The sequence below is a fragment of the Mycteria americana genome, chromosome 3, assembly GCF_035582795.1.
Source record: "Mycteria americana isolate JAX WOST 10 ecotype Jacksonville Zoo and Gardens chromosome 3, USCA_MyAme_1.0, whole genome shotgun sequence".
Taxonomy (NCBI): Eukaryota; Metazoa; Chordata; class Aves; order Ciconiiformes; family Ciconiidae; genus Mycteria; species Mycteria americana.
The window spans coordinates 22407189-22430039 of NC_134367.1; the positions used below are offsets into that span (position 1 = coordinate 22407189).

General features: G+C 39.5%; 1 protein-coding gene across 1 annotated transcript; it reads left to right on the plus strand.

Moving 5' to 3' along the window:
* The first annotated feature begins 14334 nt into the window (after positions 1–14334).
* On the plus strand, positions 14335–19106 carry TMEM18 (transmembrane protein 18). The gene is made up of 5 exons (XM_075498021.1): positions 14335–14423; positions 14756–14876; positions 17160–17214; positions 18301–18394; positions 18488–19106. Exons 1-5 carry the CDS (start codon positions 14376–14378, stop codon positions 18575–18577), a joined length of 408 nt encoding a protein of 135 aa, XP_075354136.1. The 5' UTR covers positions 14335–14375; the 3' UTR covers positions 18578–19106.
* Positions 19107–22851: the final 3745 nt, after the last annotated feature.

Here is a 22851-nt window from a genome sequence, read left to right on the forward strand (position 1 = left end):
AGGAATCTCCTCATTCAAAAAAATCAAAATTGTTTTAAGGAGCAAAATTCTTATAATGTTGTTTAAGAAGAAAAGGGACATGGTTTAGTGGTGGACTTGGCAGTGCTACGTTAATTGTTGGACTCGATGATCTTAAAGGTCTTTTCCAACCTAAACGATTCTATGATTCTATGAAAAAAAAAAGTTATATATGCCTTATAAAGAAAGGTTTATGTCAGAATAGAACTGACTTATCTTGTCCTTTATAAAAGGGGTATTTTAATAGTTGAAACTGGGTCTTCACAATCATACAAAAATTTACAATAGAAAGGACCCATGGAGGCCATCCAATGAAACCTCCTACTCCCAGCAGGGCTAACTTCAAGGTTAGGCCAGGTTGCTCAGAGCCTTGTCTACTCACATTTTGAAAACACCCAGAGATGGAGATTCCACAGTCCTTCAGTGATAGCATTCATCTGCAAAAATAATTGAGTCTTTACTGTGAGGGAACAATGACATTTTTCAAATCCTTAATTATGCTCATTACTACTCTAGACCAGTAATTCTCCAGTATTTACAAATACATGTCTGAAGATGGGTGACTAAACAAGGTACCACCAATTCTTTTTACTTTTGAATATGTAGAACACTGTGAAAAACAGAATATCCCCAGCAGCATTACTGGGATGATGGCTGGATATACTACGTACTGATCTGCCAGAAAAAGTGGATTAAGCATTTACTTAGATAATGTCCTATACAGGACTCTTCCTCCTTAGGTTTTTCACCGAACTTTGTCTTCTTAAAGAGTGCAGTGAGGGAGAAATGCTAAATTGGAGAGCTGACTAGGTCTTGTGCACATTTCCCATAAAACTGAATTTCCTTCAAGGCTTTCAGTACTCCTGCCCTCTTTAGCAGCTATAGTCCAACTTCATATTAGTATAGCCTAAATTAATAATTCTTATTTTGAGCAAACCTTTCGAGCAAACCAAAAACCTTTCGAGCAAACCTAATTAACACTTTTCTCTCAAACTTTTTTTTAGCAGAGAACACCAAGTGCACAGACTTTCATGCACATACACATTTTTAAAAGAATCAATATAGTAAGTCAATAGTTCTTATTTTCTGATGCTGCAATTCAAGTTCCCATTTCTACATTTTCCTTTGATACTGAGTTTTCCTTTAATATTAGCTACCAAATATTATTTCATTTTCATGTGTCATACATGCAGCAAATATCTAACTCCATCTGTTTTTAAACATTTTAATTACTACAATTTCAGATAGAGCATGATATATTTAAGAAATAAAATTGTTTCAGCTTTGCATCTCCCATTAATCACTACACTGTGAATCCACTAATTATGATATACAAGTCACCACTAAGATTGCTTTACAGCTGATGTCAGTGTAATGGAACTGCAGTCTATCTTATTATTTTTCTCAGTTTATTCTGAGGTTTTTTTGTACACATCACTGCCAGATTCTTCAGTTTCCCAAGAAAATGTGAAGAGCTAAAAACCCCATTGTTCTTTCATTATGTCCTTATTCAATGAATAACATTCAAACATGTTCCATTGAATTTTTTCTATTTATTTTTTTTCCACAGAAGTGTTAATTAGAACTCCTAAAGATGTCCATTTTTTAATATCTATAACCAGGCACTTTATGTCTTTCGTGTTTGTAACCAACACAGATCTTCACTGTTCATGACAGAGGACTCTTCAAACAGGGAGTCATTAACAGCAGTGTTTCTGGGAAGACTGATATTGGGAAATCAAACGCTCTGCTCTGCAGTTTACAAAACAAACATTTAGCTATCACAGAAAAAAAAATAAAAGGTTTATATTATGCAAGTTTCAGGTGCCTTTTTTTCCCCTATTTTTTTTCCTCCATCTCTCACATGGGTAGTCACTGGAATCCAACCATTATATAATAACTTTGCACTCAAGTTTTAGGATTTTTCTCTTTCCCTGAATGCATATTGCCCGCATTTGGGCATATACTCAAACTGAACTTTGCTGCATACCAATACATTTCCCAAATAGAGAAATGGGCATACAGAAAGGTCAGGTTGCACTTCAGTGCTAATCCTACTGACCATATATACATGAATACAAAAAGATTGGTTTCATACTGGGTTTTCCATAATCTTCAAAGCCCTCTCAATAAGCCAGAGAGGCACATGACCCTCCCCACACTAAACCCTAATTCCTATTCCACTGTGCATAGCATGCTAACCCATTCTCTACCCAAACCTTCATTCTCCAAAAGGTGGAAAATACTTCTTTCATTTTAAAGGCAGCTTCTCCCTACACCACCATCATGAGTGTCTAGAGATTACAAGGAACTTGGATTCTTGTGAATGCAGGCCCAACAGCATCTGCCCACAATAATCTGCTTTCACCTAAGAGACAGCCAAAACCTGCTTTAGCCAAACACTTGAGTGCTATATATTCAAAATTAAGAAACTAAGGGAGGATTAACTGCTTACCTAGTAATGCAACCAATCTCCTTGGAAAGAAAGCCAGATACTTCCTTCCTTGAGAAACTAAATTTTATGTCAAGATTCTACTGTCCATCACATCATCACATGGAGGTTCTCCACTTCTGTGCAGCTAGCTGAGGCTCCAGAGCCAGCCTCAATAAAGACACCAAGAACAGCCACTGAGGGGTCCACATTTTAACTTGTACCAGGGCGCATGGCAGATCCTCCAAGCTATCAGTACTCTGACATAATTCCCTTGTCCCCATAAATCTCAAATTAGCCTTAGATGAGAGTAATAAACGTGCTCAGAAGGCAGCAGGGACCAAGTACACCAGAAACAAAATTCTGCTTAGTAAAAACATGTCACAGGGCACTACTAGCTAAACACAGTGAGTGCTCAGGCTTTGTATGTATGGCATGGCTGGAAAGCTCAGAATTGCTTTGGCTGCTGCCCTCTTGTTCACCAGCTCTCTCATGGTCCAAATGCAGACTTCTCTTTCTTACTGGTAGCAGCAACAGCTGTAGGTAACAGTGTAACTGAACCAAAGCATGTGCTGTTTCCCATGCACAGCACAGTATAATGTGCATGGGGCAGACATACCTGAAGTAATGTTGGCTTACAGCAGACACAGACAGAAAAAACAGTAACAGTTTTCAGTGTTTCCACAGAGATGCCCAACACAATTCTTTTCTTACTGGTGAAATTTTCTTGCTTTCCTAAGCTTTAAGGAAAAAGATCTCTGCCTGCATCTTTACTCTAGCAACAAGTAGGGTCCTCCAGAAGTCTGCAGGGTCTTTGTACCCACAGAATATATTTAGCAGGAGGGACTAGAAGGACAATTATTAACACCTGTGGGAAGCATAGGTACTGTTCCATAAACTTAAAAGGTATGCTGGGCTTTTTATTGGAATGAGGATCTATAGCACAAAACTTCCTTCATCTGAGTGTATCTCAAAACCTGTTTTGTGAACACTGCTTCAAACCATATAATGTCCCTGAAAAAGTAATGTACTGAGAAAAACAAAGTAAGAGTGCCACCTACTGTTCTTATTTAACAGAAGACTGTTGAATGCCAGTTTCTCTTCCTCACCTTCCACTACGCACTGAAATATGCTTAGCCTCACAACTAGCTGAACTGATACCGGTTTTATTGCATATGTATTTTGATGACAACACTCTCTAAATCTATTTCTGGCGTTCACCAGGAATTGGTTCATGTTTTGCACTGAGCCTTTAGCAACTTCAGTTCAAACCTCAGTCACAGAAAATTTCTTCCAGCTCTCATGCAAAAGGAAAGAGCTGCAAGATATGTAGAGAATTTACTGGGTAAGTATCACTATCTGAACGTCCTGTTCTTATATTCTTCCGTAGGAATCTGCTACTGGACACTGATGAGCACATCTTAATGTCCTACCAGTTCAGTAACAGTCCATAAAAGGAATGCTTTCCTATAACAACCTTAGCCTGATAACAGCACTAAAACAAAAAATAGAGGTAAGCCCTCAAAATTACCCGTGATATCTGCAAGAAAATAGCAATAATTAGTAGCTAACAGATACTAAATCCAGTATTTTGATTATTCCTTTATATGTTAAATAGATAAAATAGATAAAATAAACTATCAAATACACAGATAAGTATTTAATTCCCTCAATTTAAACAGAAACAAACTAAAATAAATATCACTCTGAACGTTTCCATGGAAGAAAACTCTCACAGATCCCTTCAAATACCAAATATTCTGCATTAGGCCTCCTTCCTCAGACTGCCTTTAGGAGTCTTATTTTCTAGCTTATGGTCTCCAGTAAGGACAAACTTCTGAGTCCTTACATAATTTTAATTAACCGAGGATAACATACTTAACTTGAACAGTTAAGGTGCATCTACATTAGCAGTTTAATGAGTAGCATCATTTCTCTTAGGTGCTGAGTATCCACGCTCAGAATAGTATGAGTATGAACATGCTGAGTATCCACACTCAAGAGTTACAAGGAACACACTTTGTGCACACAGCCTGTGCACACACTATGGTTTCTCTCCTAAACTAAGCAGAAAGCGTCACACTGGGGTGCAATTCAGAGTGCCCAGTGTTAGTGGGGACACAAAGTACAGCCTTTAAGGCAAGAATTCAGCAACTCTGAAGTCCTCCTGCTATATGCAAGCAACAGTTCTGGAAATATTTACATGACTCATCCTTCCTCTGCAGTGGAAGGAAATCCAAAATCATCAGGAAGGTAACTGGAGATCAGTCACAAGCTTCTGGGCCTTCTGAAGAAAATAAAAGCCACAGCAGCATCTTGGTGGGATCATCACTGCAAACTGCTAGCTGACAGACATAAACTTATACCTGGCCTTTCTACTTCCAAAGGGAACAACTTTAACACAGTATTTACCTCATCAATGTAAGTGATCTTATACCACCATTACATCTTCAGTTCAGGATAACCAAACCAAGGGCAGATACCTGAGGGTCACCACCTCAACTCTGTCAAGAGATTATTACTCTGGTGAACCCAGTCAGGGAAAGGACCAAAAATTTCATTGGGAGGTTAAACAACCTGATGGCAGTCTGCCAATGTCACAAGGAAGCTAATCTGTGCAGAGTCCCATCCTACAGAATCAATGTTGCATCAAGTTAAAAGAAAAAACGAAGGCAACATTTGAAAAACAGGGACAGAAATTAAGTCTCTGCTAAACCCAGGCAAATCCATCCCTGTTACAGGGAGCTGAAGAATTTTGTCTGGGAGAAGGAAAACAAGGCTACTGCACTACTCAACCTGCAGCCTCTGGGGCCTGGAAGAGACCAGAAGACCCTCTTGAGAGATATTCAAAGGCTTTGGAAAAAGGAGATTAACCACCCTCCACAGTGAGAACATCCTAATACCCTGGAGTCACAGCATGGGAAGTTCTGAAACAGAAGAGATTTGGTAATGTTAGAGCTCTTTGACTCAATATAGTACTGGTGGGAGATGGTTAATTCCTGTGGTTCATGACTTCTGGAAGATTGCCTATCTATTGCTAGTGGTGAAAGCCTAGAGCTAACCTTAAAGGAAAAGATCTCTGCCTGCATCTTTCCCCTAGCAACAGCTAATGAGACAATGAAGCCATGTTTCCACATAGCTGCAGTAGTTTGACTTAAGGGATAGGGGGAAAGGAAGGCAGAGCAGCTATTTTCATATAATACATTTAATTTGTTTTCATTAGGACAACAGTGGATCAGTTTCTCTTCTTGCCCTTATGTGACTGTCTGTTACCCATGCTCATGTAAATGCAGCATCTCGCAATGCATTAGGAGAGTCTGTTCTGAAACCATAGACAGACAGTGCTGTTAAGCAGGGTAAAATTTAATTCCACTCCAGAGAAAACAGCAGCAACAAGAAAAGAATGCTACAAGGAAGATGGTAAAAGGCTGAATGTTGAAGGTACTGTTCCACATACTGCTGTGTGTGGGGTCAAGCACACAGATAATCATTAACCTTTAACTGATAATGCAGGCTCTGGAATAGATTTTCAGTGGTGCTCCAGGTGCTACCTTATTTTGTCATTGTCCTTCCTCTGCTGCATTTTTTCTTTCTCATTTTGTATTTTCAGGTATGCCATCAAAAGGCACTGCAGGGGATGATTTTTTTTTTTTTTAACAAATGGCTACTACCTTACTTTCTGGCAGTACTGATTATGGTACAAGCAGGGAATGGAAGGACTGGACACAGAAAGTAAAAATGGGAGGAGGGAGCTGGAGGAAGGGGATCTCCAGTTGTAAAATACTTTTCCAGGAAGGAAGGGTGGGATATAGTTTTGGTCTAAAGGTTCTGGTCTGCAGGTCTAAAAATTAGTCTTTGCCCAAAATGCTCTATGCAGTCTGCTTCTTGCATTCATCATTGACTTGGAATTGTCCGTGCAACTTGACCTTTCCCACAGGTTTTCTAGGCATGCTGTGTGTTAACTTCCTAAACTGTTTTGCTGATTTGGCTCCCACACAATTCCTTTCCCAGTGCCTCAAAGCTTCCATCCACAAATTTGTTCCTTGTACAAGGATGATGGTTCAGGTTTGCAAGGAACTTCAAATCTCTGTCCCTACCACAGGCACCTACGAAGTTTAATGTGCAAGTTTCCTTTTTCCTGCAGTAGGATCTCTTGTGCAGGACACCTGATAAGGATGTGTATCTCAGCACAGTTGGGAATTCCTCATAACTCAAACTCTCTGATGATTTCACTGAAATTTCCAGCACAGAAGTGTCATATAAAATCCACGTACAGAACACTATCTAAAACCTCTATCACAATCTTCCCAACAGTGGACTTGTCAGCACTGGTGTGCTATTATGGGAGACAACCTTGAATTAAAATACATATAATATCACATCGCTTGTGAAGAGTGGTGTGTGAACAAGTCAAAACATCGTCACCACAGCAACGCCCCCAGCCAATCAGGAACAGACCAGCGAAGCCTAGAGACATATCCCACCAATCCTGAGGGAACACCACTGTGCAACGACCATGAATCGGTAAAACCTCGAACTGCAGGAAAGCTGGAGGAGGATTAACCGACCGCTTCTCAGCCCTCCTCATGCAAGATGTTGTAGTGGAGCTCCACACCTGTGCCAGAAAACTGCAACATGTGAATACTCTCAGGTCATATGCTTTTAGCACACAGATAGTAAGAATAGGCCGATAGGTACTAACTCAGTGTTGTCGTGTTAAATGTACAAATGTTTATAGCTTTGCAATTATTGCCATATTTGAAAGTATAGAATCATAGAGTGTCTCAATTTGGAAGGGACCCATAAGGATCATTGAGTCCAACTCCCTGCTCCTCGCAGGACTACCTAAAACTAAACCATATGACTAAGAGCATCGTCTAGATGCTCCTTGAACTCTGACAGGCTTGGTGCCGTGACCACTTCCCTGGGGAGCCTGTTCCAGTGACCGACCACCCTCTCAGTGAAGAAACTTTTCCTAATGTCCAATTATATCTTATGCAATGTATCTTACATAAGTGCTTATAAGGTGTGCATCCTGATTTCTATATCCAGAGATCAAACCTTACCTAACATGCTCAGTTAGTCTGAGCCATTTGGTCAAACTATACCATCAGAGCTATGGACTGTTAAGGATACACAACAAACACCAGAACGCGATAATCACGCATAGCTCCAGGATCAACAGGTGGATATACTGGCTTTCCAGCTCTTGGCTATCTTTGTTGCTGAATTACCATGGTTTTTCCACCCTTCAGTCTTGATTAATTAGAGGAAGATGATAAGCAAGAAGCAGCAGGAGCTCCAAAGTACAAGATTTATATCGAGTGTTCAGTCTCACAGATGAAAAGGCCCAGATCTCTCAGAACAATGATATGTTCAAAAAAGTGTTTCTTCCAGTTGCTGATTCTGCTCCTGCCGCTCCCTGCTCCATGCAGCATGTACTTCCCCTGCATGTTAAGAATGAGGGGCAGGAGGGGCTAGGATGTGCCTAAGGGCATGCCCTTAAGCAGAAAATACAACGCTGACATCAAGTTCTGGAATCAGATCAGATACAATCATGAAAGCTGCCCTGCACATCCTAAGTACCTCTATTCCTTCTTGCCCTTTTATTACAATAGCTGTGTTGCAACTTAAATGCACTGTATTATGTGCAGGTGCAATGCAGTCACACATCAAATAAATGTAAAGTTATTTAATTTCCATACCATCCTGTGGAATGACACAAGGTTTTCTGAGCTGAAAAACAATCAATGCAGCATTCTGAGAGAAGAAAACTTCAGAGGGAGTCAAAGAGAACAGGATCTAAGACTGTCAGGACTTTTGCTTGCAGCTATGTTTGGCCTCTTCCACCCTGGACAAAGACCCCAACAGAAGTAAAATCTGCTTGTTTTGCCAGAACACAGCAGGGCTTTGAAAGAATTCTGAGGGGAACTTTGGTGTGATTAGTGGAATAATTTAATAGGTAGTCATGTTGGTAGGTAGAGAACAAAAGGACGTTTGCATTTCAGACTGCCTGTATGGTTTGGGGATAGCAGAGGAAGAAAAGTAAGCCTGAAGAAGCCTGAAGGTATTCTGCATTGAGGAAAAAGCCCTGACAGAAAGTAGATGAAAGAGATGAAGTTAAGGGAATAAGATCCTGAAAAAAACGTACAAAAATATTCATTTCACTTCCAGGCTAATGCAATATTGTTTAGTGAACACAAATAAGCAGTTGATTTTTCTCATTTAAATTGAGGAATCATGGAATCAGAATAATTCAGGTTGGAAGGGACCTTAGGAGGTCATTCCAAACTCCTGCTCAAAGCAAGATCCGCTATGAGGTCAGACCAGTTTGCTCAGGGCTTTATCCAACTGGTTCCTGAAAACCTTCAAGAATGGACACCCCACAACCCCTCTGGATAACCTGTTCCATTGTTTGACTGTCCTCATGGGGAAAATATATCCAGCCCAGACTTTTAGGTTCAATTTATGCCCATTGTATCTTGTCCTCCCACCATACCACTAGAAGAGCCTGGCTCCATCTTTTTTATAAGCTCCTCATGAGCACTGGCAGGTTGCTATTTGGTTTCCCCCAAAGCCACCTCTTCTCCAGGCCAAACAAATCCACTTCTCTTCAGGACACCACCCCCCCTGCCCCTAAGAAAAATGCTTCAACTCCCTGAACATTTTGTGTCTCTGCTGAACTTTTTCTAGTTTATCATGAGAGTCCTTGCACTTGAGGTACCCAAAGCTAGATGCAGATGTGGTCTAATGAATGATGAATCCCTTAATCTCCTGGATATGCTGTTAATACAGCCCAGGAGACTGTTGGCACTGTTTGCTGCCAGGGCACATTGCTGGTTTAGGTTTAGCTTTTTGCCCCCGAGGCACCCCAGGTCATGCTAAGCAGTGCTGTTCCCCAGCCAGTCAGTCCCAGTCAGTCTCTATCACTGGGAAATCAAAATTATAGAACAATGTAGGTCAGATCTCTGGAGGTCATCCAGTCCAACTCTCTTTCTCAAAAGCAGGGCTCACCTCAAGGTTAGATGAAGTAGCATCCATCATCTAAACCTGAAACCCACAATGACATACACAAAACAATCCACAGGAAGTTTTAAATTCTATTTCTAAAGGAATTTTTAAAACACCATTATTATTACTATTTTCCAAGTACATCATAACCAATAAAGGCTGGTACTATAGAAAGGTAAAAAGATGACAGCAGCTGCAAAAATACTGGAAGCACTCAAAAATAATTATTCGATAATGGCAAGGACAGGGAAGGTGAAGGATTTTAGTGAAACGTGTGTTAGAATGAATACCAGACCCAGACTCACTTCAGTTGCATCGGGAAGCAAATGCAAATTTAAGACAGCTTTTCAGCACAACCATGAAAATAAGGAAAATCTTCAGGGCAGATAAAAATGATAGCCTGGAGGTGACCACAGCAACAATGATCATCCAGACTCCTCTCCCAGGCTGAGGCTGTTTTCATACTGAAACTGCTCAGGCCTTTCAAAGCTCTGAAAAGACTATCCAAGACATTCAGTGCTCCAACAGGAGCAGGCTGGGAGACAGGCAGGAGGTACAGAGCTGAGCAGCCCCTGTCCCCACAGCAGACCTTGGCAGTGGGATCTTTGCAAAGCACAGAAATTGGGTATACATGTCGCTAACCCCTACATGTACCCACCTCCTATCTCTGCCTTGACTGAGGTTCTGATGAAGGGCTGCCCCGTTCACTAGCTTGCTTGTCTTCTTAAAGCTTTTTCTCTCCCTAATGGAGACACAGAAGATACCCATTAACCCTTCCTTTTGTCCCCCAAGCTACCTGCCATGTGCCCCTGGGAGAATCTCAGCCTTGCTCACATCCTTGGGTGGCAGAGAGCAGGGTCCAGTGCATTGCCAGACAGATGTTCATGATTACACTAGCAGAAAAAGGAAAATATGGGAAGTGGGGAATGTGGAAAGGGGAGAGAACAGCTTGGAAAAAGCAAGGGGAAAATCAAAGGGCAGCTCTGGTACCACCCCTCTGGAACCTTAGTTCCCTCTCAGTGAGAAAACCAGGTCATCTTCATTAGGGGTCTGCACATCTTATGCTGCTGAAGACTCAGATCATGCCCTCAGAACCAACCCCTCACCAAGCATCCCACAGCTGGCAGGAGAAGCAGCAGGAAGCAGCAGTTCACCCACCCTGCCTGGTAAAGGCAGCCACCCACCACTCTGACTTCAGTGTCAAACAGCAGAATTGCAAAACCAGTGAAAGTCTCTCAACCCTGTCACTGAGTGTAACTTGTATAAAACCACCCACTCACACAAAGATCTTCACTACATCTGCCCAGATCCAGCTGATGAGATGAATACCACATGAAATAGTGAATAAAAGTTATGTAGACTTTGCTATATTACTGTCACTTGAATTAACTGTTTGGAACTGTAATGGGGCAGGGATGCCCAGCTACTTTGCTTGTTTGTCAAGGTTACAGTTGCTGAGGTTTATGAACTTCTGTACCTGGTGGCTTGATCTGGTCATAACTCACTGAAAGCTGTCATCTGGCAAGGCTGCGGTCACACATTCTGATTGTGAGTAACAATCCACGTGACAAACCAAGGAGCAATGGGCCAACACATCTGTATGGTGCAGTCAACAACTCAAGTGCTCTTGAAAACAGTATTGTAAGAATGCCTGGTTCTGCATTCAGAGATCTCTGCCTGGAGATCAAGCTCAGGGACACCCAAAGAAAAACCTGAGCCTCACCAACTCCAAGAAGACCCTCAAAGAGTGGGTGGCTGTAGATCAACATGCATGTTATGGACAAGGACAGCAGAATAACTGCAGGCTGTGATCCAACAATCCCGATGTGTAATCAGGAGATCAGAGGATGCATCTGTTGTCACACTGACCTACCTCATCACAGTAAGACATTTATAAGCTATTTATATTTTGTATTTTGTATATTTTAATTGATGCTTAAAGACAAGAAAGTTCTTCATAACCTTTCCCCAAGAAACTGCCTGTTTAAATTGAGACTGTTGTAAACTGTTTCACCCACAAAAGCTTGAAAAGCTTAGATAGTGCGAGACAACCCCATCCCTCATAAACAAAATCCAGTTTACAATGGAACACACCCTGCAAAGACAGAACATTTAATATATCAAATGCAAAGATTAAAATGGTGTAGGACATGGTTTGCTCAGCACAAGGACAGCAGAAATTTATATTTGATTTTTCAAACGTATTTTAAATATGGATCTTATATTGCAAAGCACTTTAGCTTCTTAAGGCAAACTAAAAATGCATTATCACAAAAGCAAACCTATATCTTAGGATCTTAATGAAACAAGACCATTAAAAGTTATCTAACTATCTGCTAATTCAAAGATTCATCAAATAAAATAAAAGAAATTAAGCATTTCCCATACTTGTAGGGAGCTTCGAAAACAAAAGTTCTTTTCCATTCTCATGGAGAATCGGAGCTGCATTTCCCTCAGCAGCAAGTACAAAAGGCATTTCCAAGTGGTCTCTAGTACAGTGCCATAAGATCTGCTAGCGAACATCTAGGGCTACCACTAGAAACACCATTCAGCATTTAAGTTTGGGATTCACTATCATAAGTAGGCTTTTGCACCACCCAGCTTGGTTTTTCAGCAACCTAAACTTAAGATAAACACGTGATTTTAGATCCTTTCCTGTGTAACACAAATGAAGTTTTACAGTTGTTAAAAGGGAAAAAAAATCCTTATACCAATCTACCTTTTTTGATCTTTCATCCAATCTACTTGGATAATACTGTAGTGCGGAAAGAAATTACACAGGAATCTGAATCACAGATACACAGAAAACTGAGACTGAGTTTTAGAAACTACTTAAGTTACTTATAGTAACAAGAACAGAAATATTTATATATTATCATTGGTACTGTATATTTCTGGTTAGTAGAGTATTTTTAAAATTTGGATCTACATGTAGCATACTGGCTCTGCGAAGAAGCTGTAAAAGGACAAATACACAGGTTTTCCCCTATGAAAGAGCACTGTATCCATTTGTTACCTTTTAAGTATCTTCTGTTTCACATTTCATTCTCCACTAAAAATAATGAAAGATAACCTATACCACGCAAAAGATCATAATATTTATGTATCTGCTACCACCTGCTGACAAACAGCATTATTGACTTTATCCTAGTCAATCTTAAAGAAGCAATTCCTATTTTCCTATAAGTTAGTTTCCACTGCTGCTACAGTGGCTGACAGTAAAAGCTACATGAATTTTTTAAGACTGTATGTTGTAGCCATAATGAGCCACTAATTTCCTATCTACCCAGCTTGTCCGCATCACAGATTCACCACTGACCAGCATATTCCACTCATAAAGCAGCTACTATATCTTTAATTCACTGAAGCCCTTCAGATATTGCAGATGGATACTGTAGCCAACTACTGAGCAATTAGAAGAAACTGATTCCTCATTTACAAAAATCCAAAACCATTTGATTTGTTACATTAGCCATAAGCCTTTCCAAATGACCAATTTCTTCCGGTCTTATTTCCCAATCTACAGTGTGGAATCAAAACATCTTTTTTCCCCCAGTCTTAAAATTAAGAGCAGAATGGTAGTAGAAATGACCACCTTTGCACCACCCTACTTAATTTTACAATGTTTTAAGTAAAAGCCTCGATTGGCCTCCAGATATTACTGTTGTCGAGAAAAAGACTACCAAAAACCTAAAGCAAAACAGAGAAATACATCCTCAGTTTCAGGTACCTCACACTAAATTGCAGAAGTATGACAGTGAGAAGAGACTAGTTCACAGTGATTTCACTAGTTCACAGTTCCATATAGCCCTGTATTGGGCTATATGGTAGACTAAATGAAAATAGTATTTGTAGTATTTACTTACACATGCACTTCCAAACATTTTGAAAAAAAGCCAAAGCTTCACATCTGATAAGCCAAAGTGTCAGCAAAAACAATTTCATGAAAGCAGAATGTGGAGCTATATATGACAGTATGGTTTGTCTGACAAAGCTAATCCTATTAAGATTCATGAAGTCTCCTGGCTTAGTTGATAGGAATCTGAATTTGAAATCTCTCTTTAAGGGATAGGTCTTTAAGAGTGGTCAGTTCTTCCAGACCTACATGCATTTAGCAAAAGGAGTTGTAAATGAGAGGTTTAACCTTTTAAATGTCTTATTCACTTTCCATTAATTAATATATGTATTTTTTCCACTTTGGAGAAAAAAAAGTAGTATTTTTCACTTGACAGTTTCCTGCCTGGAGTGCTCAACTGGGTTTGTCAGAAATTTCCAACTGGGCTTAAAACGCCCTTTTCCCTGCACTTCCATCCCTAAGCAGCTGAAGCCAGACACTGAGTGTTGCTGACAGAAGACCAAAAAGCCAACACCAATGCTGGGCCACCGATCCAAAGTGCCTTGAATGCCTTGACACCACCCTACTCCACTGAGCAGATCACGACAAAAAATACTCTCCCAATAGCTTCCTAACTTCAGTATCAAATGCTAAAAACATAACTAGAGCTTCTTGCCCCATTTCTGAAAAGGCGAGGTTATTTTTTGAGGAATGCAATTTCAGTCGCAGAAGCAGAAGAGATGGTTCCAACTTGGCGCTACACTCAGCAGAGGCAGCCGCTGGGGTGTGGAGAGCCACTTTCGCTGTACCTCCCAAATATGCGTCCAGTCACCATCTTTTCCCGCTCTGAGGGGATGAGGGCAGCACTGGAAGCACCACCCGTGCGAGATAAACGGCCGCCTCCCCCTCCATTGCCTTAGAGGGACAGACGAAGCTCTCCCTGCTGCCCAAGCCCTTCAGGTCACCGCCGCGGGGCAGGGAACCGGCGGCCGCCGAAGTCTCGCGAGAAGCCGCCCAGTGGCCGCCGCGGCGACTTCTCGCGAGACCTCGGCGGCAGGTAGCAGCGGTGCTGCCGGGGCCATGGAGCAGCCGTTGAGCGGTCCGCCGGGGTTGTCCGCCATCCTGGCGGTGAGGAGGGAGCCGGAGCCGGAGCCGGAGCCGGAGCCGGAGCCGGAGCCGGGGCCGGGGCCGGGCTGGCTGCCCGCCCGCCCGCCCGCCCGCCGGGGAGAAGGGAGGAGGCACCGGCTGCAGTGTGTGCCTGCGCCCCTCCGGGAGCGGGGGGAAGCCAGTGCAGGGGTGCTCGCACCTTCCCCAGCTTGGCACGGGGCGGGCTGGTGAGCGCGGTGCGTGACTGAAATCGGTTGTCGGTTCGGTGCGGGAGAAGGAAAGCTGCTCGCTCTGGCTGCCTGGTGACACTCCTTCTCCTGCCATAGCCTAATCTCCTTTCATTTTGCCCGTAGAAGACGGACTGGTCGGAGCCTTGGCTGGTGGGGCTGGCGGTTTTTCACGTCCTCTGCTTCCTCCTAACGTGCATCTCTTTCCAGCACTACCGGGTGCAAATAGGGCACTTCCTCTGCATGGGTGAGTCGTGTATTCATGCTTCCGTGAACTGGCATTCGGGTGATAAAAGGCATGTGCATTGTTTAGGCTGCTAATACTGTCAAATAGCTTCTTTTGGTCTCTTAACGATAACCCTTTTCTTCATGTACTTGCACAGTGCACGGTTTTATACTTTGCAGAAGATGAAGTGTGTGCAAATTAGTATTTATTTTGTAGCAATGCATGTGTCTATACATGATGAACTGTTAGAGAAGCTGCTATGACTATAAATATGTATTTATTTAGTTTCCAAGACTGTATGAAGTAGTGACTTAAAACTCTGGCCTTAGTGAGGATCTGGGATGAGTAAGGTTTCTGCATGGTAAATGCTGTGTGTATCACAGCTTCCCAATAAATTGTTGCCATGCTGGAGAAGCAGAAAAGAAATTGGCTGAGAGCCAGCAGTTGCTTTCTGCTCTGCCTTATTCTAATGCTGCGGTTCAGTGAATATGGTCAGCTTTCAGCTGGAGTCATTTCTGGAGCAGGTTCACCATATGCCCTGCTGACAGCTGTGATAATGGCATGAGGAAGAGCAAGACTGGTTCGGTACATTGCAGTACCAGCTTGTGTTATCTCAGGGTTTATCCATAGTGGCCTTGCCCAGCCAAAGCTGTGTCTTTATAGCTGACTGGATGAAGATCTAGTAGCTTTGCAGAGGGTATTTGGTTTAATTAAAATGGCATGTATTATGAGCAGTACCTTTGTTCTAGCCATGGCTTGGATTTTCTGGTGGGTTGGGTTTTTTTACACAGTACCTCAATTCCGTCATGATTGCAGGAAGAATGAGCAATTGAAAGAGATATGGAGGCAAAAAGCCACTTGAAGACCATGTTGACTTTTTAAAATACAATTTAGTGAACTAGTCAAGTTGGGAGAGGAAGCATAGCTTCCTCAAAACTGCAACTAACTTAACTGAGCTAAAACTAAGGTTTCAATGACATTAAGTACCCCCAAAAAGGCATCTAGAAACCTTAGTAATTTCTATGAAAGCGACCTACAGAGGGCAAGATAACAATGCCCTGTTTATGACACATTAGGCCTGAAAGTTCCCTATAAGAATACAGGCCTTTCTTAACTTTCGTATTAGACGTTCAGAATTTCCAATGACATGCTATTTACTTTAGACTCTTTATCTAAAGTATTCCTGGTGTTACTAACACTAGTTTGAATGCCTGAATGCCCAAGGTGTAAGTGCATTGGAAAATGCAGTGGAACTGATCATTGCAGGGTTTTTAACCCAGATACGATGTAAATTTGCTGTTAACAAGAATAGTGCATAAAAATATCCGTATGGAGTCCAAGCCTTGTTTGTACCTGAAAAACTGAACCACTTTTGATATGTCTGCAATATAATTAATTTTGTGTTGTAGATAGTCAGAAATAACTGAGGAAATTGGGAAGTTATCACATTGGTTTGCCTTGGCAGCTGAGCAGATATAGCTATGTTTATACTGTGCAGTACCAAGCAGAGATAATCCAGATGATGGCAAAACAAGATAGCACTCCTTCATATCACCAAACTAGTTATTTAATTGCCTTGTGCAGGTCATCTTTGGCCACGGAATCTGGTTTTTTTGCTTTGTTTCTTGTGGAAAGTGATAAAAGGTCAAACTTAAAATTTTTTAGTTGTATTGCTTTTCTGTTAAATGTGATTGCACTGAATTTTCTTACTTTCTTGGTGGCTTCATATTTCATGTAATTGTTGAGTAAAAATATGCTAGTTTTCACCTGACTGCAGCAGACTACTCTGTTATACACCTTTTCAAACAAAGTTTGTGTTTTACCAAAATGTTTATATATAATTAGTACCCTAACTTCAGATAGTAATGTTAGCTATAGCAGTGTGACACCATAACATCTAAAATGATACCTTAATTCCATACTGGTTCTGGGGAGTGCTGGCATTTCTTTTTAGAGACGTAACTTAGAAGCAGTCACCAAGAGGATTATTGGAAAAAACTGTTTGGTTTTTTTTTAATTCATTTGTATGCTGAGCTCTTTCTGTAAGCTCAGATGAGTAGGAGTTTGTTTGTTTGTAATATAGTGGGTATGTTGTCTGATCGCTTTATACTTCTTAGTAACTATATGGGACATTTAAATCAGAATTGGTTTTGTGCAATTAAATATTAAATGTATAATTTGATCTTCTGAGGATCAAGGAATTCTAATGTCTGGTATGTATACATCTTTAGTATACATGGCAGAACTGATGGCAGTTTATTTTTAAAGAAATACTGAATCTAATATTTTTCTTTTGTTCTACAGTGGGCTTAGTGTACTGTGCTGAATATATAAATGAATTAGCAGCCATGAATTGGAGGTAAATGCTTTCACTTTCATTTTCGCATTTAAATGAATGTTCTTCTAAAAATGTTCTTCTTTTCATATCATTCCCAGAAAGCATTTATTTAAAGAGAATCATTCATGCCTCATCAGTAGAATGTGATGGCAGAGGGTCTTTTGCATTGATTGATATAAAACTTTTGAACAAAACCATATGGTACAGCATAGTTATCACTTAGCTTATAAGAAAAGGTAATTTTTAATAGCTAGCATGTATTTATTGTATGCTTAAAATCTGTGTTTAATGGATGGTTGCAAACTAACTAGTCAGAGAACTAAGGGAAAAGAGTCAGAGAACTAAGGGAAAAGCAGAGTGGGATGGTTAAGGGAAAGAGAATGTGAGCTTTGGGGGTTTTTTTTGTTTTGTTGGGTTTTATTTGGTAGCTATTAATGTTTAATAAGCTGAAGTTAAGCACCACTTCTCAAAAATATCACTACTATTTTATATACTCATTTATATGCATAAAAACATTAAAATTTGCCTGTTTTAGTAAGCCTGTGTACCAGAATTAAACTGATGGCTTATTTTCATAAGCACTGAACTAACCTTTCCCTGATGTAACTGGAAATTATGTGTTTAACACTACTTTATGCAGGCATCTAATTGTAAGTCTTTATGTTCCGCTTCAAGCATACACAACCTAAATTACAGCTTTGCTACTTTTATTATTTCTGTTATCTTTTCTAATATGAGTAACCAAAATACCGAAGTCATTTCAGACACTTCAGGATAAGCATGATTTCTGATGCACAAATACATGTACTAATGTAGTCGCATTAGTGAGTTACTTAATCTATGGTTGTTTTATTTAGGTTTTGCACATTAAAGCCTTAAAGAAAAGAAAGACTGGTTATTGTAATAAATATTCATAACTGATGAGATACTGACTGTCTCTTTGTTCTGGCTTAATACAGTAGAATGCTGGCCTATGCTTGGGGATCCCAAGAAGTAGGATAATCTGTACAATGTCCATGTTGAATAGTTACTGTGAAAGTATAATGTTATGTGAACTATACTGAATAAAGCTTCCTCTTTTATTTTTCTTTATTTCATTTCCTTCAGGCTGTTTTCTAAATACCAATACTTTGATTCAAGAGGAATGTTTATTTCGCTAGTATTTTCAGCACCACTGCTGGTGAATACTATTATAATTGTGGTATGTATGTGTTCATTTATATGGATGCATTCATTAAATCGATAAGTAAATGTATGTGGATTAGTTAAATTTAATAATTTACTTACTTTTCAGGTCACCTGGGTTTACAGAACTTTGAATGTAATGACTGAACTGAAGACACTACAGCAGAGAATGAAAGCAGAAAAAGAGAAAAAGAAGTGAAAGCACCTCCCACTATTTCTTTTTTTTAATTGTAATAATACTTGTCCAGGTAATTAGTTCTTCTGTATGTTTATCCAGAAACAGCAATGTTTTTGTATCTGATGTCAAGAGGACTTCACAACATGTGGCCATGGACAATTAGGTGAAAGCAGGTATCTAACAATACATTTGAATTGGCCGTGAAATTGAGAAACCCAGTCTTAACAGGTCTTTCTGCCCTTCAATGTAAGATAGTTTTCACCATGACCAAGGCTATTAGTATTGGTGAGACACAATCTTCCAGTCAGTTTCCATTTGCCTATGTATTTTTTAACTATGTCTCAACTGTGTGTTTATTAAGTATCCAGTCTTCTGCTGCTTAAGCCAATTGGAGCTGTGTTGTGAATTCCAGTAAATGAGGGATTGTACTCAGAAGACCTCAGGAATCCATGCTTCTATGAAGCGTTAAACTTCTTTATAAATCAAGTTTCGTACTTCCTATGTGTATTATGTGCCAATAGCATTTTATAAATAAAATTATCCACTGTATCTTAAATTGAGTTAATTTGAATTAATTTTTAATAAGATTTTTCTTTCTTTTTTTTCTCATAAAAATTACCAGTTTGGTAAAATCTTGTATTTTATTTGTGAAATTCAAAATTATCTCTGCATTTTTTTCAATTTATATTTCATGATTTTAATGCCACTAGTTAAATATCTTTTCTTAAAACTGGATGTAATTTTTATAGTATTTTTTGCTTATTTGTAGAACAGAAAGGAAGGGGAGAAACTTTAGAATGTTCTATGCAATTTTGTTCCTATTTTTTTAGATTACTTTTTTAATATATAACTGAAAATGAAAATTTGACTCTGGTAAAAATGAAGAAGACTTCAGTTTTGCTCAGAGTAACCTATTTTTATTGGATTAAGGAAATTTGTGGGGGGAAATGAACACAATAAAAGACTGTCCGTATGTATTTAGTAAAAGTTGTATCTGGAAGCAGTTAAACCTTTGTGTGGAGACCAAAGCTTCTGTCAAAAATAGATGTCATTTAAGACATAGGATGGATGATCTACAAAATTGGACTTGGACTAACGTGAAGAACAGTTGGGTACAAAAACACAGAACATAGTACATTTTTAAGCTTGCATGTATTTGTGAAATTAATTTTAAATACTTGACTAGTCTTCACAACAGTGGAAATATGGACCTGAGGGAGATAAGCAGATGAATATGTATACACAGTTTGCGAGTCTCCTAGTTAGGGAGAGAGTGAGACTCTTTCTGGAGGGCTTCACAGCATTGTGGAAGGACAGTGCAGTGTTGGTCTGGGATCCATTTCTTTACCTTTCCCATGGATTAACTTAGCATGGCTGTCCTCACTCATTGCTCTATCAAGAATTACAGACAGCTAGGCTACTTTATATTAGCAGACTAAATAGATGCAGGCTTGCTATGTTGTTCCATAATCATCCATTCTGTTACGACTCTTGATGCAATGTTGGGTAGTGTCTACTGTCCCTTCTCTATGAAAACATCTCTAGTGGTTTGGTAGATAGCATGTGCCTTTTGGGAACAGTCCCTGTTCTGAAGGAGTGAATAGAATTTATCCAAATGGCTGCAGGATAGGCTGTGGCACCTGTCTTCAGGACCAAGGAACAGGCCTGTTTGATTTTTATATAGATAGATGTAGTCCTCCCAGGCTGCATCAGAAAAGTTCAGCTTTGCTCTTACTATTTGACGGGGAAAGGTATGCAATTTTTCATACATGGCCCTGAGCATGACCATACAAATGTTGTGCTCCTGACTTTCTTCTTGTGAACTGTTCTGCAACAATATCAATGCACAGTTGTTTTAGTGTTACACACTTAAAGCTGTAGTACCTTGTCATACCGAGATACCACCTGTTATCAATAGCCTTTGGATTCACAGTGTGTATGAATTTGATTCACAGTAAATGAGGTGGTTCAGAGCAGCTAAGCAGCAAGTCTCTTGCAGTGGAAGACAATGTGCCTTATTTAGTACATCCAAGGCACACTTTCCCCAAATAGTTCAGTATTTTGTCATCTTTCTTGTGTGTGAGGTTGGAAAAAAATGAAAGTATGTGGAAGTAAGTGAGATCTTCTGTAAGATCTTCTTACGTCTTCTGTAAGTATGTGGAACTGGTGAGATACAGCAATTAGAACTGTCCTTTCTAGCATAACATAGACAAGGTAACAGAAATTACTTTTTCTATATTGCCCAATTTTGTGTTACTCTTGCTTGGCACAAGATTTATTAGAGACATTCTCTCTACCTTTGGGGATCCCAAGTGAAATAAAAAAATCTTGTGCTTGCTTAAATTTTCTTTCCTCTTCCTCTCAGTGTAGTTGACCTTTCAGAGAGTATTTCATTTTGTGTTGCATTACCAGAGTAATTTTGCCCTTTAATATAAGATCTTTAACAAAGTTGAAGAACAAAGAACCCTAGAGTGTGAGTGGCAGGCACTTTATTTTTAATTAGCAAGTAAAAATCCATTTGAGCTGTATATTATCTGTTGATTTCTGATACCACTGTCATAATGCAATAGCTAGTAGGTGGATAATACCTGGTTTAGAAAGTATCAACATGATGGGGGATTTTTTGTCTTCTAAAGGTATTGCTGAGTGAAAGTATAAACAGCTCCAAATTCCAAAATTATATCAATATTTTTCTGAAGGACAAGCATCTCAGAATGTACACTTCAAAACTGCAAGCTTGGTGTTTTTAAACCTTCCCTGACTACTGAAACTATAGTAAGTAAATGTAGCAGTTATGGAAGATAAATTTTGACAAACACAAAAATGTGGTTTCCATATATATTTGTCAGAAAAATATTCCCATTTTCTACATTTCAGAAAGACTCAAACTTTTATCTGAGTTGTCCTCTAGCTAACCCTGCCTAAGAAACAGTAAGTTTAAGAGCTAAGTTTTTTAAAAAAAAAAAAAAAAAAAAAAAAAGAGCAGGTGTCTTTAACCATAAGAGAAACCCTCAGAATTAAGTAAAGTGTGGCTTTTCTTCATAATGTGACTGAATTTATGAAGTGATAGTGGAATAACATAATGTAAGGGCCTACTTGCTGACAAACCAAAATAATTACATTGTGAATTTAGAGACTGTTTTGCCTATTTAGAGTTTTGTATGTATAAGTGAATGAGAGCCAAATGTTTAAGGCTGGTGGAAGACCTTTGCTTTTAATTGGGAGATCTGAATTTAGGTTGTTTGTGAAAGAGCTTGTTTATTTCAGTTTGGAACATGCATACAGAAAAGCTAGTAGTTGCTCAGTTGGATCCTTTGGAGAGTAAGACAAGACAGAGGTGATTTGTTACTGGTTCTGTGTATCTCACAGGCAGTGACTCAAATCTTCAGCCTTCCTTAACATGTCTTTCCACAACATCACATGGTGTCAGCCAATGTGGAAAAACATTAAAAGGGGGAAAGTAATATTAACCTGGCAACTTCACCATAGTAGAAAGCAGTTTTGTTGCATATAAATCTGTGAAAAGATAGATTAGCAGAATTTAGTTGGCAAACTTCCTGGAGTTTGAGGTTGGCCTTGTTCCCTATTGAAAAGTAATAACTGAGATGAGATGAGTTTCCAAGAATGAAAAGCTAGAATTCTCTCTTTTTCCACATCCTGGAATGCCATATCCTTAGCTTGGAGTTTATTTTCACCTCTTTTTGGTCCAATGAATCTCAGTATTCTAGACAAAATGGAACAGACCCAATAAGGGAATCTGAATGTCTGTTCTTCAGGAGTATTTGTTAGCTTAGTAGATACGTGTTTTGGATATCCCCATCTCCCGTAAAAAAAAAGCCTATCTCCCAAAGACACAGAAGGACAGTAAATTGAGGTCTGCATCCTTGTGTATATTCTAAATAAAGAACTTTGAAGGACAGTCTTACTACTTTTCATCAGGTGGATCTTAAAAGAAGGGATCTACTTGAGAAAAGCTACATTAGATGGTGATCTGCTGTGGCTGTGAATCCTAAATGCAAGAAGAGTCTATAGAGAGCTGCTTTGTGGATTTCAAGAATGATAAGCTCAAACCTTGAACTCTGCTTTTTATAGGAACTGGGAATGACAGGAAAAGGAGTAGTGATTCTTTGTGTGAAAAAGATAGAAGAGAATACAGCTGTAATGTAGGGAATGATCTATTTCTTTAAATACAGCTAAACATTTTTGCTTACTTTTATTGTAAGCTTGATTAAGAATTAGAAGCAAAATGTAATTTTTCACTATAGATGAACACACCATTTTTATAATTAATATGT